This window comes from Arachis ipaensis, chromosome B04 (genome assembly GCF_000816755.2).
Source record: "Arachis ipaensis cultivar K30076 chromosome B04, Araip1.1, whole genome shotgun sequence".
Taxonomy (NCBI): Eukaryota; Viridiplantae; Streptophyta; class Magnoliopsida; order Fabales; family Fabaceae; genus Arachis; species Arachis ipaensis.
The window spans coordinates 24,429,585-24,453,519 of record NC_029788.2 but is presented as its reverse complement, the minus strand read 5'-3'; the positions used below and the strand labels follow the sequence as shown (position 1 = coordinate 24,453,519).

At 35.7% G+C, this 23,935-nt stretch overlaps 1 protein-coding gene and 1 long non-coding RNA gene across 2 annotated transcripts; both read right to left on the bottom strand.

Annotated features, from left to right (window-relative positions):
- LOC107636310 lies at window positions 2,046–2,906 on the bottom strand. The gene has a single exon (XM_016339830.1). The coding sequence runs from the start codon at window positions 2,904–2,906 to the stop codon at window positions 2,046–2,048; it is 861 nt and encodes a 286-aa protein (XP_016195316.1).
- Window positions 7,891–11,464, bottom strand: LOC107639196. Its single transcript, XR_002360855.1, has 7 exons — window positions 11,027–11,464; window positions 10,374–10,575; window positions 9,980–10,086; window positions 9,582–9,684; window positions 9,106–9,503; window positions 8,624–8,749; window positions 7,891–8,153 (listed from the first exon to the last, which is right to left on the bottom strand). It is a non-coding gene; the product is annotated as an uncharacterized LOC107639196 (long non-coding RNA).

The following is a 23,935-nucleotide window of genomic DNA, read 5'->3' as shown; positions in this document are numbered from 1 at the left end:
GAACAACTTGAAGATCATGAAGAACACTATGAATGCATGAAATTTTCGAAAAATGCAAGATGCATATGCAAGTGACACCAAACTTATAACATGACTCAAGACTCAAACAAGAAACAGAGAAATATTTTTTATTTTTATGATTTTCTAATTTTTTTGGATTTTTTTTCGAAAAATTAATTGGAAAAAAAATAAGGATTCCAAAATTTTTAATATGAATTTTAGGAATCTTGCATTCTTAGTCTAAAGCTTCAGTCCAGGAATTAGACATGGCTCACTAGCCAGCCAAGCTTTCAAAGAAAGCTCCAGTCCAAAACACTAGACATGGCCAATGGCCAGCCAAGCTTCAGCATGTAATTCAGACATGACATGCCTGACATACCCTACAGTCGTATAACAGCTGATGGTTGGAAGCCTCAGTCCAAAAGAATTTAGACATGGCTTTACAGCCAGCCAGGCTTCACATGCTTCATGAAACACTAGAATTCATTCTTAAAAATTTTGAATAAATTTTTTTTTTCGAAAACAGGTGAGAAAATTTTGAAATATTTTTGAAAAATTTTTTGAAAAGAAAACACAAAAGAAAATTACCTAATCTGAGCAACAAGATGAACCGTCAGTTGTCCAAACTCGAACAATCCCCGGCAACGGCGCCAAAAACTTGCTGCGCAGAAATTGTGATTACACTTTGATTATGTAAAATTCATCGCTCTTTCTTTCCCTGGTAATGGCGCCAAAAACATGATGCCAATACCATGGTTCACAACTTCGCACAACTAACCAGCAAGTGCACTGGGTCGTCCAAGTAATACCTTACGTGAGTAAGGGTCGAATCCCACGGAGATTGTTGGTATGAAGCAAGCTATGGTCACCTTGCAAATCTCAGTTAAGTTGACTCATATGGGTTACAATATATCATGTGAATAAAACATAAAGTAAGGATAGAGATACTTATGTAATTCATTGGCAGGGATTTCAGATAAGCGAATGGAGATGCTTTTCGTTCCTCTGAACCTCTGCTTTCCTGCTATCTTCATCCAATCAGTCTTACTCCTTTCCATGACTGGCTTTATGTAATGCATCACCATTGTCAATGGCTACTTTCGGTCTTCTCTCGGGAAAATGATCCAAATGCCCTGTCACGGCACGGCTAATCGTCTAGAGGCATCACGTGTGCTTGGGCTGAGCTTGAGTGTTGCACGTGTAGAGGTCCTTCTTGGAGTTGAACGCCAGGTTTTGTGCCAGTTTGGGCGTTCAACTCTGGTTTTGGCTCCTTTTCTAGCGCTGGACGCCAGATTTGGGCAGAAAGCTGGCTTTGAACGCCAGTTTATGTCATCTATTCTTAGCTAAAGTATAGACTATTATATATTGCTGGAAAGCCCTGGATGTCTACTTTCCAACGCAATTGGAAGCGCGCCATTTCGAGTTCTGTAGCTCCAGAAAATCTACTTTGAGTGCAGGGAGGTCAGAATCCAATAGCATCAGCAGTCCTTCTTCAACCTCTGAATCTGATTTCTGCTCAAGTCCCTCAATTTCAGCCAGAAAATACCTGAAATCATAGAAAAACACACAAACTCATAGTAAAGTCCAGAAATGTGAATTTAACATAAAAACTAATGAAAACATCCCTAAAAGTAACTAGATCCTACTAAAAACATACTAAAAACAATGTCAAAAAGCGTATAAATTATCCGCTCATCAGCAGGACATCAAGCATTTGATTTAAGGTATCTACCTCCTATTGGCGGAGTTTTCTCTTCCATTAGAAGTTTCAAACCCACTCTAACCCAACCCAAACCTCACAATCCCCAATTACGGATCATTTTTGATTTGAAATCAAGAAAAGTCTCAGAAAGAAATCTTTCAGCTTTCCAGGTTACAGCCATGTATCCTACCAAATTTGGTTGATCTACCGTCTCCAACTTCTATAGCAAGACCATCAATCATCTTTTGTCTGATATGTTGCTCTGATATTTGCAACTGACATATATCTCACCACGGGCCACCTCTAAGTGGTAATGTTTGAGTTAACAACAACTGATTTGGGTTCAAGCTATGACATGAGCACACAATCTTCTTCCACAATAGACACTCCTCCTTTGAGAATCTTCACCACCATTTAAAAAATAAAACAGTATTACGTACCATATAATCTCCACCTCCCAAACCTCCTGTTTATTCGGTGCCTGTACCATCTCCCATTTTACTAGGGCCAAGCTAGGCTGACCATCTTTTTTTTCCCAAAAGAATCTTCTCTGCAGTGAAATTATCTTTTGTGCAACTGCGTTTGGCATTTTATACAAACTCAGATAGTAAATAGGTAGACTGTTCATAACTGTCTCAATAAGGACCAGCTTCCCACCTTTACTTAATACATTTGCTTTCCACAAGCTAAGTCGTTCCTCTACCTTATCTATTAACGGCTTCCATGTCTTTACGAGTCTTGAATTCGCTCCCAGGTTAATGCCAAGATACTTCCCCGGTAACGATGCCGCCTGACACCCCAGTAAATGGCATATTTGTCCAACCCACTCCTCATTACAATTTACTAGTATCAAGCTGGACTTCTCAAAGTTAATGCTCAACTCTAACATCATTTCAAAACACCTCAAAAGTCTCTTATAGTTTCTAACTCTCTTCTCCTCCAGTGGACAGAATAAGATAATATCATATGCAAACTGCAATTGTGATAACTCTATATTATCCCTACCCACTAACAGTGGAGATATTCTCTGATTTCTTATCGCCTCTCCAATCATCCTGTTCAACACATCCACCACAAAAACAAATAAGGATGGTGACAGTAGATTCCCTTGACGAAGTCCTCTCTCCATCTTGAATGGTTTCGATGGTGACCCATTAACTAGAACCGAGATAACCCATGTCCTCCATCTGTTACTGAACCTCATCTTATGTAACACAATGTCAACAAAGTTCTATTTCACTCTATCATAAGCTTTATGGAAATCCAGTTTAATGATTGTTGATGCCTTCTTCCCCAGTTTCAACCATTGTACAGTTTCACACGCAATTAGAGCTCCGTCATGTATCTTTTTTCCCTTAACAAAGGTACTTTGTGATTCTTCCATTAATCCTGGCATTACGCTCCTCATCCTTCTTGTCAACACTTTAGATATAACCTTATACACACAACCAACTATGCTAATAGGTTTGAGATCTTTTTATCTCCTTTTCCCCAACAAACTTCGGAGCCAAGGCGACCCATGTAACATTAGAATTTGTTGGTAACCTTGCCGTCTTAGAGAAACCCAACACAACTGCAGTAAATTCTGCTCCAATCTCATCCCAGCACTTCTTTATAAAATTCATATTATATCCATCGCTTCTTGGGACCTTGGAAGATTCATAATCTCAAACCGCTTCCTTCACTTCCTCCATTGACAGCATCATCTCAAGTGCTTCAGCATCCTCGACTTGTATCCTGTTAACCAGACCATCCCGAAAGCTACTATTAGGAGAAGCTTCTTGGTGGTATGGATTTTTATAAAATCCATGATTGCAACCTTGATCCTTGCATGATTCTTCACTAACCTCCCATTAACCACCAAAGTCAAAATTTGGTTATTCCTTCTTCTCGCCGAGGCAATGTTGTGAAAGTATTTTGTGTTCCATCCATCTCTTTAACATATCGAGATCTAGATATTTGCTTTCAGTGCATGTCCTGTCTAATATACCATTTCTCATAGCACTTAACTAGTACCTTTCTCCTTGCCTCCAATATACTATCATAAACTCCATTGCTAACAATGTTATCTACCTTCTTTACCTCATCTTCAAATTTCTTTATCTTCTCAGTGATATTTCCAAAATACTGCTTAGGCCATCTACCCAGCGATGTTGACAATGCTTTTAATTTATCTAAGAATTGAATATCGCCTAGCCCCCTCCACTCCTCTTTTACCATTCTTAAAAAATCTTCATGAGTAAACCACGAGTCCAAACTGCGAAACGGTCTTGGACCCTCAAACACCCTTCTATCTTCCACAATCAGTGGACAATGATCCAATAATCCCTTCAGCCCTACTTTCAATTGTGTCTTTGAGTACTCTTCTAACCAGCCCATACTAACTAAGCTCCTATCAATACGACTGCAAGACTGTCTCCTAAACCATGTATACTTGAAATCATTTAGTACCAAGTCTATCAACTCCATATCATTTACCCATGCTTTAAAATCTTCAACAGTCACAGGAAGACTAGTCACTCATTTTCTTTCCTCCATATGCAGAATTTTATTGAAGTTACCCAAGTAACATAAAGGAACCTGACACAATCCAGTAATATAACTCAATTCTTCTCATATTAATAATTTCTCCTCTCTCACATGTGGACCATATACCAAACACAGAGCACAATGAAAGTTATCTTTAAGCATCACCTTTTCTACACACAATCATCTATCTTCTTTATAGTAATTGTTCAATTTAAATACTTATTCATCTCATATTAACAATAATTCACTAGAAGCACTAATGGAACCTATATACTCTCAACTTGTCCTATCATTTCTCCAAATATGTTCTACATCAAAATTAGTCGCTTTTTCTTTTTTGTCATTATCAAACCCAACATATCTATCCAAAATTTATTTTTAGAACTTTTTATCATACTTAATTTTTTAACTCCTCTCAACCTTCTAATATTCCATGAACTTAGAATCATTTAAAATTCTTGATATACAACTATTTGCAATTTTTTTGACGACTTCTCACTTTTTCCTTCTGCTTTGCTTGCCTTCGTTTATGTGCTATTACTTCATTTTGTTCCTAGAAAATAGCCATGATGTCTTCATCATCACTACACTACACTGAATAAGACTTGACTCCACAGCAAGTTTTCAACCCTCTATGTTCTCTGCCATTTCTTCTTCCTAGCTTTGTCTTTGATCATCACCATTCAGCTCACTGTTGTGGTTTAGAATATCGTCTCCCTCAGGCTCTGCTTCTTCATGTTCTTCACAAACGTCTTCTTGCTCATAACCACTCCCACCTCTTCTCCCCTCTTCCAATTTCGTTGCGTTGCTATCCCCGGATTCCCCAACAAACACTCATGGTTCATTGCTCATCCCTTGTACTCATTCATCGCTCTCCACAGCCACTTCAAACGCTCCCCTTCGTTTCAACCTCGCATTTCTCTCCTTCCTCATCTCTTGTGCATTGATTTCATCTTCAATAGGATGTACATTTTTTGTTTTGCTTACACCTAGTTCATGCTCATCCCGGCCACGCTGTTCTCGTTCGCCGTCGTTCCTGGTTCCAACAGCATTAGAGGTTTTAGCGTCGTCAACATCCTTGGCCCCTCCATTTGTGATGTCGTCTTCGTCTATTGGGCTAGCTTGGCATTAAAACATGGAACGTTCTTCAATCCTCACTCCCCCTGCATCACTCTGCCACCGTGTTTCGCCATTCATCACCCCTTTGTACCAATCGGGCTCCGTGGAAGAGTAGCGCTGCCTCTTGTGCCGTTCAGCAGCTTCCTCCCTAACCGGCTCATGTCTTCATTTGGGTTAAAACCAACCCGGTTGGAGAGCCCATTCTCAATCTCACTCGTATGGGCTATCCCCTTCATAGGTTTATTATTTCTCAGCTTCAAATTATTGGGATTTTTTTCTCCCAGCCCACTAATGCATCCTATAATAGTTGCTGATTGTTTCCTTCGAAATTCCTCATAATCACAAGATATGGTGCAATCCAAATCATCTGCTGGACTACTTTCAATAGATCCCTGAATATTCGCCTTCTCCTTTACTGCCGTATTATCCGCACTCTCATAATTAGTCTTTGAATGCAAATAATTCCATTCATTCAAATCTGTGCACAAAATTATCTTTCTACCCTTGTCTTGTTCATCGTTCCTGCGTTCTTCCGCCATTACCTCGTGCTTCTCAATGCCACTTATGTAATCATGCTGCAGAGCATCTCTAATCTCTATGTGTCTGTCACCTTCATCAGTCTGTATCTCTAGACATCATGCTTCTTGATATACCTCTCTGCCCATCTCTTTCACTAGGACATCAAACCCACTAGCACCTATTATAATATGAACCCATTCGTTAATGGTATCAAATACACATGTATCAATCAAAATACGACCACACTGAAAGAATTGGATGACTCCGTTATTTTGTCATATTTTATCATCTCTCCTACTAATCCCCTAATATCATAAAAGTCTCCACTGACCATGCATATATCGGTACTCCATAGTATTCTAGCTATACTCTTCAAGACTCACTCCGTTCATTCTCGTCCCATTTTCATACCATGTAAAACAATTTTAATAAATCATTCATTCTGAATGTGAATTCATTCTCAGCATTAATCACAGTGTCGAAACGTTAACATTGCTTTGTACCCTCCCAATTCCCGTACATGCGTTACACATGGCCAATTATTATGAATTTGTTGCCTTAGAACCTGAAAGTTGATTGCCTTTTTTGTGCCTCTAATAATGCTTCTTTGCAACCACGCCACATTCTCATTCACCGCAAAACTTCTATTTTCTTGGTCCAACCATTTTTATTTGGGTTTTTATCAGTTGAAACCCTCCCAGGAAGCTCCACTTTCTCCTCTGCTACTTTTCTTCTATACTTTGCTTCTCCAACAAAAATCCTTCTTCCTCTCACTACCATGCTATTCATTTCAGCAATAGCTTTTAGAGCTCCACCCTTTGTAATATATCGTATGAACGCAAATAAGTAAATTTGTCCATTTTTATTCTTGCACGACAGGTAGAGATCTATAATTCTACCCGTCCATTTAAACAGGTTAAAAAGCTTTCTTTTTGATATATCTTCCGGAAGATTGTCCACAAAAACTGAGAAAGAATCAAGCTCCAATCCATAATACTCCTTTTTATTCCAAACCCTAGGATCCTTACTAAGATGATTTGTTTGCCCAGTCCCGCCACACCCAGTGTTTTCCCACCTCATTCTCTCTCAATCTCTCATCGCTTTTTTCCTCTGCTAATTAATTTTTCATCAAACACAATATTATATCATTCTATATTTTATGAATATACTAATAAAATAGAAAATACAAACTTAAGTCCATATTAAAATCAAAAGCAACAAAATCATAAATGATTCTATTCCTTGAATGTTTGAGTTCGTGCAGTTACGAATCAGCATATGAGATCTTTGTAAACTTTGATCATTGGAGACATAATAGAGTTTTTTAAACAAGTTTGGAAGTTGCATTGCCCCCAAAGAGTAAGATCATTCTTATGATTAGCCAATAATAAAGCTCTTTTAACTAATGAAAAGCGTGTTAGAAGACATATCTCGAATGAGACCACTACAAAAAACTTGGTAATTACGGCAGTTTTTTAGGGTTATTACGGCGGTCTGAACCGTCATTATTACCTTAAATGGTGTTCAAGAAAAACCGCCATAATTTGAAGCGCCATTTGGTTATTACGGCGGTTTTTGAAAAACCGCCACAGTTACCTGATTAAAACGGCGGTTTTTAAGTTGGGTTAAAACGGCAGTTCAAACCGCCGTTATTTCCAGATAATATGGCATTTTTTGTTGGTTAAAACGGCGGTTCAAACCGCTGTTATTTTCAGGGTAAAACGGTGTTTTTTGTTGGTTAAAACGGCGTTTATAAACTGCCATTTTTACCTTGGCAGAGTGACATTTTTGGTTGGTTAAAATAGCGTTTGAAACCGCCATTTTTACTGGATTAAAACGGCATTTTTAGTTAGTTAAAACGGCATTTTGAACCGCCGTTTTTACCCTGATAGTGGCATTTTTATTGGTTAAAATGACGTTTAAAATCTCCGTTTTTATCATGTTAAAATGGCATTGGTTGTTTAAAATGGCAATTACAAGCCACCGTTTTTACCGGATAATAGTGACATTTTTTAATTACATTATATATCTCATAAACAAAGTAATATATTACTCATAAACAAAGTATTAAACAAAATATATAATTTTTTAGTATTGAAAATTAAAAGTAATAACTCTTATACATAGTATCAAATATAGCATAATTTTTTAACTATAAATGTCTTAACATGTAACTCTTAATACATAAAATCTCCATCATATTTCACGCTACTCTATTGCTTGCTCCAGAAGACCTAATTCTTAACTCTTTTGGCGATAGAATCTCACTCTCTTGATCCAATTCCTATAATAAAAATATAATTTAAAAACATAATAAAAAATAATAAGTATTATATTCACATAATTATATTCACAGATAAAGCAAGAAATTATGAAAATTGTACTCACATAACATGCTGTACATATATATGTATTTGGAAATTATTATAATTATGTTGGTGAGTGAATGACCCACAAATATATATAATTTTTCTTTGCTAAGTGTTTGAACTATATTTACACCATTACTTTTTAAATTTGTATCCACGTATTTGACAAAGAAATTAAGCATGTTATGTGAGTACAATTTATATACACCTTATAACTCAAATTTATAATTAAGCATGTTAAAATTTCTTCACAAGAGAGCAACAATCTAGTTGACAACAAATAACTCAAATTTCATCATCTGTCATAGAATCCATTAGTTATGGTCAACTCTCATCAATTCTTAATTCTCAACAGGAAGCAACATAATCAACAAATAAAACTCACCAAGATCGCTGTGAGTATTGACAAAGAGATCGTGAGGGCAAAACCGCACCATGTAGAATCCACACACTTCTTTATCGTCCCACATCACTTCTTTGTACCCTTTTCTCTCTTCCTCCGTCAAGTGAGCTTTTTTCACACAGGAACAAGAAACACACACCAAATTCATCAACTTGGAAGCATCAAATATCGAATTTTTATTTTCCTCAGTTTAGAAACAATGAGTAAGTAAATGATTTGGGGAATGAGAGAATAAAATTATAAAGATAGCACAGAGGAATAAAACTATTTTGCTTGTATACTTCTATTATGTGTATAAACTATGACTAAATCTAACAACAGAAACATGTCAAATTTCAGCAGATGCTCTATACCTCTTCCTTGAGTCTATTCTCAACATGGAAACTAGACATTTGCTACATGCTGAACTAACACACTAGCCTCTAACTTGTTCTTGTTGCTATATCTTTACTTATGGAGCATACCTTATGATTTTTGATGAGCTTGTTCTGAGCCTCGAGCTTTGCTCGTGACTGTCTCCACCTCAGTATACCATGGTATTATTTAGCATTGATATAAATAGGGCCATCTTCAGCAAGATCAAGTGGTAGTGCGATTTTGGGGGATCCTAATCCCAGCACTTGGGGCAACATCTGGGGTTGACCCTTATAAATTTTTTTAAAAAATGAAGTGAGATCATAGTAAATTGTTATAGTAAGAAATCCAACTACAGCAAAATATTTCAAACTCAACAATAGCAGGCACAAAAAATAGATAGCATGAATAAACAAGATGTTCTTGACAGAACTTACAATAGCCTGTGGTCCATAAGCAACTAATGAACCTCTGAAAAATGGTTCGCTATAAGGAAAAGGAGCATGTGCTTGAAATCAGAGCAAAAATAGTTATTTAGAAGTTACAACTGAAAGCAGCAAATCTATAAACCAAGAGCTTCACATACCATTGAGTGAGTACTATTGACTTGTTCGCAATTGAACACAGGATCGGGATGATTCAGTAAGAGGAATGGCTTCATTTAACCCTCCACATATGCATTAGCTGACCTGAAAAAAAGATTAAGAACTTAGAAAATGAAGTGTATATGTAATGTGTAACACGTAATAGGATTTAAATCAATCCATTCAATGCTCTAAGCACATAAAAGAGTAAAGGGACCTCAAAGAAGTTCTCTTTTTTGTCCTATCTAATGAACTTACCGATGTACAAAATATTTCATTTTCATAATTTATAAAATATATCCTTAAATACAAATTAGCTAATATTTATAAAAATTAAAAAATAATTAAAAGAATGAATTAATTAAGTGGTAGAACTAGCTTTTCAAGTATGTTTCTGAACTTGATCAAATACTTCTCGTTATCTTCTTTAGGAACCCTGAAGATCTTGTCAACGATCTGTTGTCTCTCATTCATATCAAGCTTCCTCACATCAACCTCCCTGCGGAACTATATTATCCAACAAACATTTTCAACTTGTGCTTTTATCAATCATTCAAAACTAATAAGAAAACTTGTGCTTTAATTAAATTTGGAGTAAACTTCAGATTAGTTTTGATTAGTTATCCTCTCAAATTGTTGGAATTTCAGTTTTCTTCATGGCATGGATTCTAACAAAGAGCTGAACTTGTTTCATAGCTACAACGACAATAATGAAAAGTATGTCACCAAACAAAGAGATTGGAATTTATTAATCTTATACTGCCAGAGACAAAAGGAAAATGGAGATTAGCTACCTCACATTTAGATCCCCACACCATATCAAAGGCTTGTCTGAATTTTGTGTAACAATTTCTAGAATCCTTTTGTCCCATTTTCTTCTCCTTTGAAATGAGTTTGGTTCCTGTTTCCACCCATTATTTGGAACATATGTATTCAACAACCGAAGGGTTTCGAATTCAACTACGATTACTCTGCCATCTGGTTCATGCTTTGAAGCTGGCAGCAAAAAAAGTTTTCCATAAGCATTAAAGAAAACTTATTGGTTAGAATATAAAATATAAAATATAAATAATACAATAGTTTAGAAAATAATTGTAAAATCTCACATTCTACAAATAATTCAGCCACATAAGATCATCAAAGAGAGATTAAACCACCAATTTAGAAGCACAACAAAACTTGATATACAAAACCACCAATTTAGACACATTAACTGTCACACACACATAAAAACAAACACATGGTGCTCAAAACTCAAAATAAGCTACCATTCCTATCTCTCAAAACCCTAATAATCATACAATTAAGATGTCATGCCTAAACCTTAATTATTAATCAAATTCAACAATCAACACAAGAACAAATAGTAATTAATTATATTATTATACCGCAAAATAAAAAAAATTAAAGAAGGGACAAGAGAAAGGATGAGAGAGATCTATAGTACTTATAGAAGAACTGAGGAAGTATGGGAGAGTTGTGCTTGTTCTGCTTGTGATGGCTTGGATTTTAGAGATCTTCAATAGAGAGATGTCACCAGAGAAGACGCTGAGGAAGGCGCTGAGGATTTTGGCGGAGAAGGCACAGAACTAGGACAGAAAGGAGAGGAAGCTGGAGGTGATGTCACCGGAGGAGATTACCACGGGAGGAGATGTCGCTGAAGGAGGTCGTCGCCGGAGAAGATCCAAGATCCGAAAGAAGATCCGAGATCGTCGCACTGGCTAGGGACAGTGACTATGGGAAAACAACTTCGACAATGGGAAAGAAGGAGTGTGTGGCTTGGAACTTTCGATTTCGTTGAAGATGAAGTGGCGGTGGTAGCGATGGATTGAGGAGGACAACGAGGGAGAGATAGAAGCGAGATTGAGCCAACCGTTTAACGTATATTCACAGTGTTTCAGTTAGGGATTGTTTTTTTCATTTTATATATGTGAGAATAATGGCGGTTCAAAACCGCCATAATCACTAGAACCACCACCAAATAGAAAGTCAGTTATGGCAGCAAAAAAAAAATATCGTAATATTTGGATATTACGGCAGTTCTTCAAAACCGCCGTAATATAAATGCCATTTAAACAATTTTTTTTTGTAGTGGACAAGGTGTGATTTATGTGTGGGTGAGGATTAATCAGTGTTCCGTGTCCTTCATGACTGTCCAATTGTGAAGAGTCTTTGGACAAACACTAGAATTAATAACTTCCTTTCACCTTTTTGGAATTCAAAACTCTTAGATTGGATTTGTCTTAACTTAAAGTAAGTTACTCTTTTCATGGGGTTCCGTGACCCATTTGTTATGCTATTACTTGCTCGTGTCTTTGGAATTAGCGGATATTTAAGAATGTTTGTAGTTGTCTTGATGCTTGCTTCTACCTCATCTTGAATTTGGCGAAAGAATACCAATATTCCTTGAACATTTGACCCTAAATAGAGAAAGTGTTGCTGAGTTCAATCACCTATGTTGCTTGGCACCCTCCCCTTCCTCTTTGGATCAAAGTTAACACTGATGAATCGGTGAATGAGTTCCGTAAAGCTACTTATGGTGGTGTCATCCATGACCATTGAGGTAATTTTGTAAAAGCCTTTAGTGCAAATCTGGGAACTTTTTATCATTGAGCTTTGGGGCATTTTCTTTGGATTATCTTTGCCTTTTGATGTGGATTTAATAAGGTTTAGCTTGAAGTCGATTCAAAAACTGCTTTGGACTTCCATAACGATATTAGTGATTTCTATTCTTCGGTGTCCATTGTTGCCAATACAACAATTCTGATCTATGGCAACATATATTCTAAACAATACTTAAAAAGTGTTGTCTAAAATAATAAAAAGCAACTCTTAATATTTATTGCAAAAAAAAAGATTATTGCAACTTTTTTAAATCAACATGTTATAAATGTTCTTTTTTAGTTAATTAAAAAACATAACAAAAATGTTGCTTTAATAAATTAAATAAATAACATTTATTTTATTCATATATTACATTTTATAAAAATTGCTTTAAAATTTTTAATAAACATCAACTTATAAATGTTACCTAAAATAAATTAATATTTTTTTTTTAAATTATAATCTTCTCACCAAATATTTTAACAAAAATTATTTTTTCCCACTTTAACTAAAAAAAAGAAAAACAAAACCCTTTTCCTCCATGGGCCTTCAATTCATCATCTTCTCCTTTTACTGAAAGAAAGTCCGAAACAAAACCCCAACCCTAATTTTTTAAATTACAAGCACAAAATCATCTTCATCTTTCTCTCTTCGATGATGGCAATAGAGGAGACATTGACGTGTGTTCTTCTCTACTAATTCATCCTCATCTTTATCTTCCTCAGACATTGATGTGCTGCTAAATCATCTTCATCTTCGTCTTCTTCTCTTCAAGGATGGCAATGGAGGTCTTGACACGCGTTTGAGCTTTGATTCTCTCTGCTCGTAGTTCGAGATTTAGTCTTCTCTGCTTGCATTCGAGATTCAATCCACTTTGTTTGCGTTTGACCTTTGATCGTCTCCGCTAGCAGTTTGAGCTTCGATCATTTCTGCTCGCTTGTTCATCACTGCAGGTACCTATGATTCTACCTATTCCTTTTTCTTTTTCATTTTGAATCCTAATTTTAATAATGTTGACGTTGCTATTATAGGGTTTTTGGTAATAATGTTACTGTTTCAAGCTTCTCTAGGTTTTGCTTGCCGTTCATCTATGATCTTTTCCAATTTGCCAACGTTCTTCTGCTAAGGAGGAAGAGCCACTAGGTACAATCATACCAGCACTAATGCACCGGATCCCATCAGAACTCCGCAGTTAAGCGTGCTTGGACGAGAGTAGTACTAGGATGGGTGACCTCCTGGGAAGTCCTGATCTCCATTGGTCCCACTGAGCTAAAGATATCGATCCAGAGCACTCCTTCATACTTAATGCACTTCTATTCCTCGAAGTCTCCCGGAGCTCCCTGACACATGCGAAAAAACTTGAATAGCTCCTCAAACTTGTCTGTATACTCAGATACGGACATAGCACCCTACTTCAGCTGTAGTAACTCCAGTTCCTTGGCCGTCCTAGCAGAATTCGTGAAGTACTTCTTATAGAATTCCAGATGGAAGGCATCCCAAGTGATAGGGTCATCACCCTGCTGCAGAAGATGTCGGGTTCCCTGCCACCAATGCGATGCTTCCCAATTGAGCAGATAGGTAGCAAACTCAACACACTACTCTTCAGGTATCAACTGTGCTTGCAGTGCTCGCTCTATAGCCTGAAACCAGGTGTCGGCTTCAATTGGGTTAGTAGTTCCCTTGAACTTAGGTGGATTAACTTTTAAGAAGGTTGCCAGTGTCATCGGGCCCTGAGCTCCACTTCCGTCATTGCCATGGTTGTTCATCTATTGCCCAAGAGCCGCAGCAGTGGCCTGCATAGCAGCAGCCATGTTCTCCAATGCTGCCATAAAATTTACCAGGTCATTTGGGTCGACCCCCGGAGCACGAGCACTAGTACGACCTCTCCCACGACCTCGACTGCGTCCACGAGGCGTCATCTGGTTCCTATACACACCAAACAATCGATATTAAGTTGATCAGTTTCAATATCGGAAGTCTAGTGCTTCAAAGTCCCAAATGCATGCTCATGAACGTTTATGCCAGTTATATCAATTAGATATCCTAATAGCACATAACATACATACAGAGAATGCATAGAAGCATAGTCAGTCCGTCCCTCAGGCTCTACAGAAATGAACTGCTCTGATACCATCTGTAACAGCCCAGACCACCCGCTAGCACGATATTGTTCGCTTAAGCACACAAGGCCTCACATTTTTGCCTTTGATGATAGGGATGATAGCCGAAACCCCCCACACTCACTCGTCAAAATACGTCATGCTTGGGAGAGGTATCCACACCCTTATAAGGCGTGCTTCGTTTCCCTCCCCAACCGATGTGGAACCTTACATTATACAAAGTGTTTTCTATAAATATGCGTAGGCTTTAATAATACACATTATAGTTCCTGTGTGTGGTCTTTAGACATGTTTTGTCATTTCATCTTATCTTTGATTTGATCTCCTTAATGCATTTAGATGTTAGTGCCTGTCATACTTGGAGACAATTTTTATTAAGTAATACTGCACTTAAAATAGACATCCATTAATCCTGACTTGAGTTATAGTTTTAGTTCTAACTTGATAATTCACTATGTGGTCTGCAGATACTTAATAAGAAGTGGATCTGTTCTTTTTTAAATTTTCTAAACGGAATCCTATGTGAATGAAAACACCTCATTTATGCTAATCCTGTTTTGAATGTTGGAAAACATAAATTTTTTAGTCTTGTTCTATTTCAGGTTCTTTTGTTAATTTGCTCATTGTTGACGGATCCCAACCCTGATGACCCTCTTGTCCTTGAAATTGTGCACATGTACAAGATTGACAGGGCTAAGTATGAAGCTACTACACGCAGCTGGACACAGAAGTATGCTATGAGATGATTATAAATACTTTTGGTTTTTTATTTTATTTGAAAAACTATGAAATTTCTAAAACCTATCTTGTCTAGCAATCTTGCATAATAAAGTTCCTTAATAATTTTTTTTCATTCTTTTTTTTTTGGATCAATTCCTTAATAAATTGATGGAGTTGAATGATTACATTTGTGGTTTATCAATCAGTATTCAATACTATAAATATAGAAATTCAAAGATATGCTATTTCGATTAGGTAGTACAAGGATATTGTACTGGATACTAGTATTTTCTGTTAAGTAGTACAAGGATATTTTTATCTTATACTTATTTATTTTTATATGTTTATGTTATTCTTTTGCACTTTTTTATGTAACAAAATACTTGATTACATTTATCAATCAGTATTCAATACTATAAATATAGAAATTCAAAGATATGCTATTTCGATTAGGTAGTACAAGGATATTGTACTGTGTACTGGTATTTTCTATTAAGTTCCTTGTTAATTCAGTTTCTATTTCAAATGATTTTGTTACTAGTACATATTATCTATTAAGTTAATTTTGTTTCTATTTCTATTTTTACAAAAAATTAAATCACTTACATTCTATTTCTACGGTGCAAATATGGTGGCATGTTTCAATTAGCTTTTTTACTTTGAGAAATTTTAACAATAATATTTATATTGATTTAAGATTTAGAATTTCAAATTTAGTGTCATTAAGCTAGAAAATTTCAATTAGCTTCACTGTTTTTCAATTAGCTTCACTGTTTTCCAAAATATAAAACAAGTTAAATTGTAATTAAGAAATGCAAAAGGTCATCAGAATTTATTGTGTGTTTTTTTATTTATTTCTATTACACTAATCTCTGGTTTTTTTTCTTGAAGGAGATTGATAAAAAAAATATTTACGGATCTTTGGTGAATACTAAGTGCAAATATATATAGCAAATTGTTGCGGCATGACCTCGTAAGATATTTCTATCTTATACTTATTTGCTTTTATATGTTTATGTTATTCTTTTGCACTTTTTATGTAACAAAATACTGATTGTTTAATTAAAAATTAAAATATAAAAGCAATGTCTTTATTACGAGCCAAGAAATCAACACATGATATAAATAGTAAGCAATGTCCGAATGGCAACGATCGTCATTCCTTATCAACTCGTGATCCAAAATGATGACCAGGGATAACCAAAAAATTTGCAGTAATTTTTGTGATTTATCATTTATTGGGAATGGACTATCAACATTTTTTGCCTTTGCTTTCTCTGTCTTCTGCCATCTTACTTCATGGTGGCTTCTACAATACACTCTTGCTAATTTTTAATCACTCATCTTTTTTTCTTTTTAATTACTTTTTTTAGTGTTGTGCTACTGTGAGGAAGAAAATTTTTTCCTCATTGCTGAAATAATGTGGATATGTTGGGGAGTGATGCGTGTTGTCACTGCAACAGACTTTAGTAACTACTGTTTCATTCGCAGGAATGGCAGAAATTGTCAAGAGAGTTGTCAGTAGTAGTGGTAAATTAGTAAGAGATTAATCCCATCATTAATCTGTTGGACTTTTTTAGGCTGTCCTACAGAATGTTTTTGGTAAAAGGTATACACCCAGCCATTCCGGCTCACGGTTCAATCCAGAACCAATCAATATGTATAATCATACACAGCCATTCCGGCTCTCAACAAAACAGCACTTCCACATTTAAAATCATCAAATTCGTGAAATCGGCATTTAAGCCATAAATAATTTTCTCAATTCATTTCACTTTGAAATCAAGATTCAACTCTTTTCAGCCTTGGCTTTAAAGATCTCATTTCTCAAATTATCTCAGGCTCATAAGCCACTTTTACTCAAGGAAAATTCCCTTTTTAAAACAAGCCACTCTCGGCTTCCTCTTTCCAGAACTTCCAAAACCATGGAAAGTTAAAGATTCCTTTTGAAACATTCAAAATCACCCATCCAACAATGGGATTTTTGTAACAAAAGTTTCTCGGCAGAGTCCCAAGTCCTTAAGGGAGAATAACATAACTCATTTCTCCAAATTCATTTAAAATCATTAAAACATTGGCTTTCTGATTTGAGTAAGAAAATAGGATCTAAGCCAAACCGAGTCACGTAATATTTTTATCTTATACTTATTTATTTTTATATGTTTATGTTATTCTTTTGCACTTTTTTATGTAATAAAATACTGATTGTTTAATTAAAATATATCTTTTCAAAAGTAATTATTAGTATTTGTTTTAGAATAATAAAAAAATTATGATTAGTTTGTATTTAGTTAGCTTTTTTTTTAATTTTGGTCTCATTCTTATATTTTAATAAGAATGAAGAGACTCCATTTTAAAATTATTATGGTTCAATGTGGATTATAAATTATATTCAAACTAAGGAGAATTCTATATGTATTCGAATTCCTCAAATTTATCTTTCAAATATTATAAATAAAGAGCTTAATTGACACTTAAAGTTTGTTGTATATCTTTACTCTTTATTATACTAATTGATATATGTTTATGTTATTCTTTTGGACTTTTTTATATATTTTATATTAAGCAACCGTGCATATATAGCAAGTTTCAGATTCTATTTTGATAAATAAAAATCATTTTTAGCTTATATTTAAGACCATAATCGTTTTTAGTTGAATAGTAATATCACTATGAACAATTAGGTTTTCCTAGGACTCATCCAAGAACTGGATGAGTTTACCAAGACATAGCCAAGAGTTTAGGGACGGCGTCAATAGATTCTTGGACTATGCTTACTCCGTTGGAAATCCTCAAGGAGAGGAAATTTTATGTCTTTGTGCAAAATATTACAACTTCCTTTGGGGTCAAAGAGAGTCTATTTATAGCGATTTAATATGCTTTGGATTTGTCAAGGGCTATACACGATGGGTTGATCATGGGAAAAGTGTAATTAGTATGGATGTCGATACTGGTGATACCGATGAGATTTATTCATGCGACATTGAAGGCTTGCTAGACGAAACGTTTAGGAATGTGGCAGATGTTGAGGGAGAAAAAGAAGGTATGGACGAAGATGTAAAAAAGTTCTATAATTTGGTTGACGAGGCTAGCAAGGAACTATACCCTGGTTGCAAGGGATTTTCTATGTTATCTTTCACCATCCGACTATACTTGTTGAAGTGTCTACATGGATGGAGCAATGCCTCGTTTACTTCCCTCCTAGAGTTGTTGAAAGAGGCTATTCCTAACTTGAATCTCCCTTCTTCTTTCAACAAAGCCAAGGCTATGGTGAGAGATTTAAGTTTTGATTATAAAAAGATTGATGCATTCCCAAATGACTGCATGCTATATTGGAAAAAGCACGAGAATAAAACATGTTGCCATGAATGTGGAACTTCTCGTTGGATTGAGCCTGTGGTAGTTGAAGGTGACATCTTCAAAGAAAGCTCACAACATTCTTGCAAAGACATTACGGTATTTTTTCCTAATTCCCAGGCTTCAAAGGCTATTCATGTGCTCAAAGACCGCTAAGAATATGAGTTGGCATCAGGAAGTCCCAAATGACTGCATGCTATATTGGAAAAAGCACGAGAATAAAACATGTTGCCATGAATGTGGAACTTCTCGTTGGATTGAGCCTGTGGTAGTTGAAGGTGACATCTTCAAAGAAAGCTCACAACATTCTTGCAAAGACATTACGGTATTTTTTCCTAATTCCCAGGCTTCAAAGGCTATTCATGTGCTCAAAGACCGCTAAGAATATGAGTTGGCATCAGGAAGAGCGTAAAAAGGATGGAAAGCTAAAGCATCCTGCCGATGGTCAATCATGGAAAGATTTTGATAACCGACATTCAGAATTTGCCAAGGAACCTCGTAATGTTAGACTTGGTTTGGTGAGCGATGGATTCAATCCATTTCGAACCATGAGTACATCTCATAGCACGTGGCGGGTTATTTTAATGACTTATAACTTGCCACCATGGATGTGCATGAAACAAGAATATTTCATGCTTTTTCTGTTGATCCCGGGACCAAAATTTCCAGGAAATGATATTGACGTGTACCTGCAACCATTGATTGAGGAATTGAAGGAGTTATGGGAATTTGGGGTAGAAACATACGATGTCGCAAGAAATAAAACTTTTCAAATGCATGCAGCTCTCTTATGGACAATTAGTGATTTCCCTGCATATGCAATGTTATCCGGGTGGAGTACAAAGGGGAAACTAGCTTGCCCTTCTTGTAACTATGGGACTTGTTCTAGTTATCTTACACATAGTCGGAAGATGTGTTATATGGGTCATCGTGTTTTTTCCCGAGGAACATCCATGGAGAACTAATAAGAGGTCATTTAATGAGAAAGAAGAACATCGAAAAGCTCCACCGTTGCTAGAGGGCATGGAAGTTTTCAGTCACTTAGATTCTATGGAGAATTCCTTTGGGAAGAGAAAAAAAAAAGGTGAATGAAGGCCCGTGGAGGAAAAGGTCCATCTTTTAATTTTATTGAACTGTGAAAAAATTGAAGACTATGTTAGGTAAATCCTACTTACTCTAGGTATTTCTTTTAATCTTTTTAATTATGAATCATGGTATTATCTCTAGGTTTTACTTATGAAAATTCTAATTTTGGATTTAGAGAGCATGAGGCTGATCAACAAGGAACAAGTTGGGTGAAAGCTAAGAACAATAGTAAGACCTTTTTCTCATGGTTTAAAGCACGTGCCATGTGTCAGAATGTTCCAGATTGGATTAAGGAGCTTTCTAGAGGGCCCAACAAGATTGCAAAAATATATTCAGAGTATTTTATCAATGGGTATAGATTTCATACTAGGCAATGTGAGGCAAGACGTAAGACGCAAAATAGTGGTGTAACTTTAGTTGCGTTGACTACGACTTTGCAAGTGCAAAGGATCCAAATCCAATTTGTGCAAAAATTTCCTACTATGGCAGAATAAATGATATAATTGAGTTAGACTACTTTGACAATTTTAAGGTTGTATTATTTAGATATGACTGGTATGAGACTCAAGAGGATGGCTATGGCTCTTCATATGTTCAATTCAACAAAAAATACTATCAAGAAGAGCCTTTTGTGTTGGCATGTCAAGTACACCAATGCTTCTATGTGCAATATTCATTTGATCAAAATAAACATTATATCATGAAGTCAATTCCAAGGGATTTATTTAACATAGGTGACGAAGCTGATCTTGTTCCCCAAGCTATTTATGAAAAAGAGCCAGCTGACCAGTGATGCGTGAGCATCTTCCCTATCTTTTCCTAGTGAATTTGTATTTAATTTGTTGAGTTTAATCAAGAATTAATTATCTTTTAGCCACTATAGATGTTAATTTGAGTCTTGTGCAATTCTGTTTATTTTAGGTAGCATTTGGCTGGATTTGATGGAGTTTCCGCAGAAAAAGAGAAGAAGGCGAATGATGCTGTCAACCCTGACCTCTCTGCACTCAAACCTAAATAACTCGAGCTACAGAGGTCCAATAGACGTGATTCCAGTGGCATTGGAAAGCTAACTTCCAGAGATTTCCAACGATATATAATAGTCTATACTTCTCTTCCATCAACTCTGCCAAGGCTGCGCCTAACTTGAGATTTCTCAAGTTAGGCGCAAGAAACAACAACAACACGCAACATGTGCTCTCCTCCAAGTAAGGCGCATTGCCTCCTCTTCAGTCCAAGTAAGGCGCCTTGTATGGTGAACCACATGAAGTTAGGCGCATCTCTTAGCCAAGTTAGGCGTGGATCCAGTGAAGCCAAGTGGTCCCCACGTTACAAGACGCGGATTATTTAATTAATTCTGATTTAAATTTAAATTTTATTTTAAAATAGAAAAAGATATTATTTTAATTTTAGAAAATAGATTTTAAATTAATTAGAATTAGATATAAAAGGGAATTCCAATAGGGTGATTCCAACACAACATTATTCCATTCCAATTTACAATCCTATTTTTCTACTCTGAACCATGAGCAACTAATCCTTCATTGTTAAGGTTAGGAGCTCTGTCTATTTCTATGGATTAATTTTATTGCTTTTTCTCTTTTAATTCATGTATGGATTTATAATTTAAGGATTTTTTTCGCTCTTTATCTTATGAATTTGGGTGGAACGGAAGTATGACCCTCTTTCTATTTGAGTTCTTGTATAACTTGGAAAAGCAATTTACTTGAATAACAGCTTGAAAACATATTCTTCTAAATTTTAATTATCTGAATTTAATGAGATACGTGACATATGATCCTTTTATTTTTGGGTAATTAGAATTTTGTGGCATATAAACTAGAATTTGATCATGCAGCTTCTAATTGGAATTAATTGACCAAGGAATTGGCAGTTAATGAATTTTATAGGAGACTAGAAAGGTCTAAGGAATTAGGGTCTAGTCACATATAGTTTGCCATAAATTAAATCCTACATAATTAAAATAGTTAGTAAGAAAAGTTAATCCGGAAAAATAGATAACTCTGAAGCCTTAACTGTTTCTCCATATATATTTCACAGCTCATTTACTGCTTGCTTTCTGAAATTCTTAATTACTTTTTAATACTCTTTGAATATTCAAACACTCTTTTTTGTTTGTCTAACTAAGCCAATCAATCAATCATTGTTGCTTAATCCATCAATCCTCGTGGGATCGACCCTCACTCACCTGAGGTATTACTTGGTACGACCCGGTGCACTTGCCGGTTAGTTTGTGGTTATAAATTCCGCACCAACCAGTCAATGGGTCCTTCTATACCCAATGATAATAGTGAAATTGATTTGATTAGAGGTGACTTGCACGAAGTGTTATAGATGCTTCAAAAGGAGTTCTTCTTTCACAAGAATATAACACAGAATTAGAAGATAATTCCGAAGACGACATTGAATGATTTATACTTTTTCCTTCATTACACTAAATAGTAGGAAAGTGGAACGAAAGATGTATATAGTTTAACTTTTTAATTGCATTAAACAGTAGGGAAGTGGAATGAAAGATGTATCACTTTTTTATATATGTGTCTTATGGCATGCCTTCTTGTTTACTTCTATTAAATAGTAGTCTTCTTTTTTTATTGACATACTGCAAAAACAGCAGCTATAGCATAACTGATTAATTTTATTTACTTTTTATTTTTAAGATTCTAATAGAATAGGTTTATTTTGTTTTATTTCAAAAATATAATGGAAACAAGAACTACTCCAAAGCGGAGAAGACTAGTAAAACAGTATCAAAGCAACAAGCAATTCATGCAGAAATTCATAAGAAGCAGCATTTTATCTCTCCCATGATGGCTGGTGGTCAAAAGAGAGTGACTCCTATGCCTTCTAAGCAAAGCACTCAAAAAGAAGTCTCAATTTCCAAAAGAATGAAAAGTACGCCGAACCAGAAAATTGGAGCTAGTGAAAAAGAACCAACAAATCTTAAAAAGCGTCCAACCATGGGTATGGATAAATTTTTGGAGACACATGGGATTCATTTGGAAAGAGAAGATGACGATTTTGAACCAAGTGCTGAAAATGAAAGATCTATTCAGGAAAAGTAACAAAATTTTAGGAAGATAAATACAAAATTAAGTTGTCAAGCCATGACACTTGATACATTTTTTGAGACAAATGGGATTCATGTGGAAGGAGAGGAGGAACATAGTGGAGTAAATGCTAATGAAGTTGGAGATGATGATGATGATGATTTCTCAGATGATGAGGACTATGTTGGTGAATATGAAGATGCAGTTCTTCATGGTGATGACAATCACCTTATGAAAACTAATGTTAAAGGTGCTGTACTTTATACATAATTATCATTTTACTTATTCATTAGCATGTATAGCTATATAATTCATTTAAATGGTTAAATTGCATATATTTATAGATACTCCAAAGACTAGAAGGACACGAGAAAAAACAAGCTATGCTAAAATCTATGCAAGAAGTTGGAAAGAAAGAGAAGATGTGACTTTTTATAAAGGACAAGCAGTGGGACCAACTCTGTAACACCCTAACTACCAAAGCTCACACTTCCGGCTGCGCGACTCTGATAGCTCGGACATTACGACGACACTTATGCTATTTAATACTAAAATATGAGCCTGTTTAAAACTTTAACCGCAAAATCGCTCCCAAAAATTCTTTCGTTCAATAACGTACATCCATAAATACCATACCTCGAGAAATAGTTTCTAGCGTTCCCAAAACCCGCGATTCGCTTTACTCAAAACTCGTATATCATCTATGATAACCCGTTAGTGCTCTCATATACATAATTCTCTAATATTAAGCCGGCCAAACTTAATATCAGGAATTATGCAACGCAAGACTAACGGCGTTAATCAATAGACTGTCATGTGCATAAAGCTCTAATTCTCGTCTTTCGACAAGACCTAATGCATGACAAACACTCAGAGTATGCAACTGAAGCATAGTCGGTCCACTCCTCAGGCTCTACAGGAAGGACTGCTCTGATACCATAATGTAACACCCTAACTACCAAAGCTCACACTTCCGGCTGCGCGAAAGCATAACTTCATTGTTTTCTTAATTGTTCTAAGTAAAGGTAATAAAGAAGCCATAATTTCACAATCCTCAAAATAGGTAGGAAAGGCATTAAACTCAAAATTCCCCAATTAACATTTCAAATAAGGACTCGGATTCTATAGAAATTTCGGCAGCACCTCCCCTAAAACTTGGACTTTTGCCACCCGGTTCGGGTCCCAACTAAACCGTTCCTCATTCCTTTTCAACAACACAAAATCAGAAATCAATTCAAATCAAGCTAAATCCAACAATCGTCTCAGTGGCGTATCTCAAGGATACTATTTCAAAATCAACTCAATATTAATCGATTTAACTCATTTCCAAAGCTTTAAAGAATCGAATCAGCAATAAATCATTTGTCCGAAACCAAGTCAATTAAAGTAAACCAGGCTGAA

What these genes read in the sequence shown, in the direction of transcription:
- LOC107636310 (XM_016339830.1), bottom strand. Translation starts at nt 2,906, where the DNA reads ATGAGGTTCAGTAACAGATGGAGGACATGGGTTATCTCGGTTCTAGTT.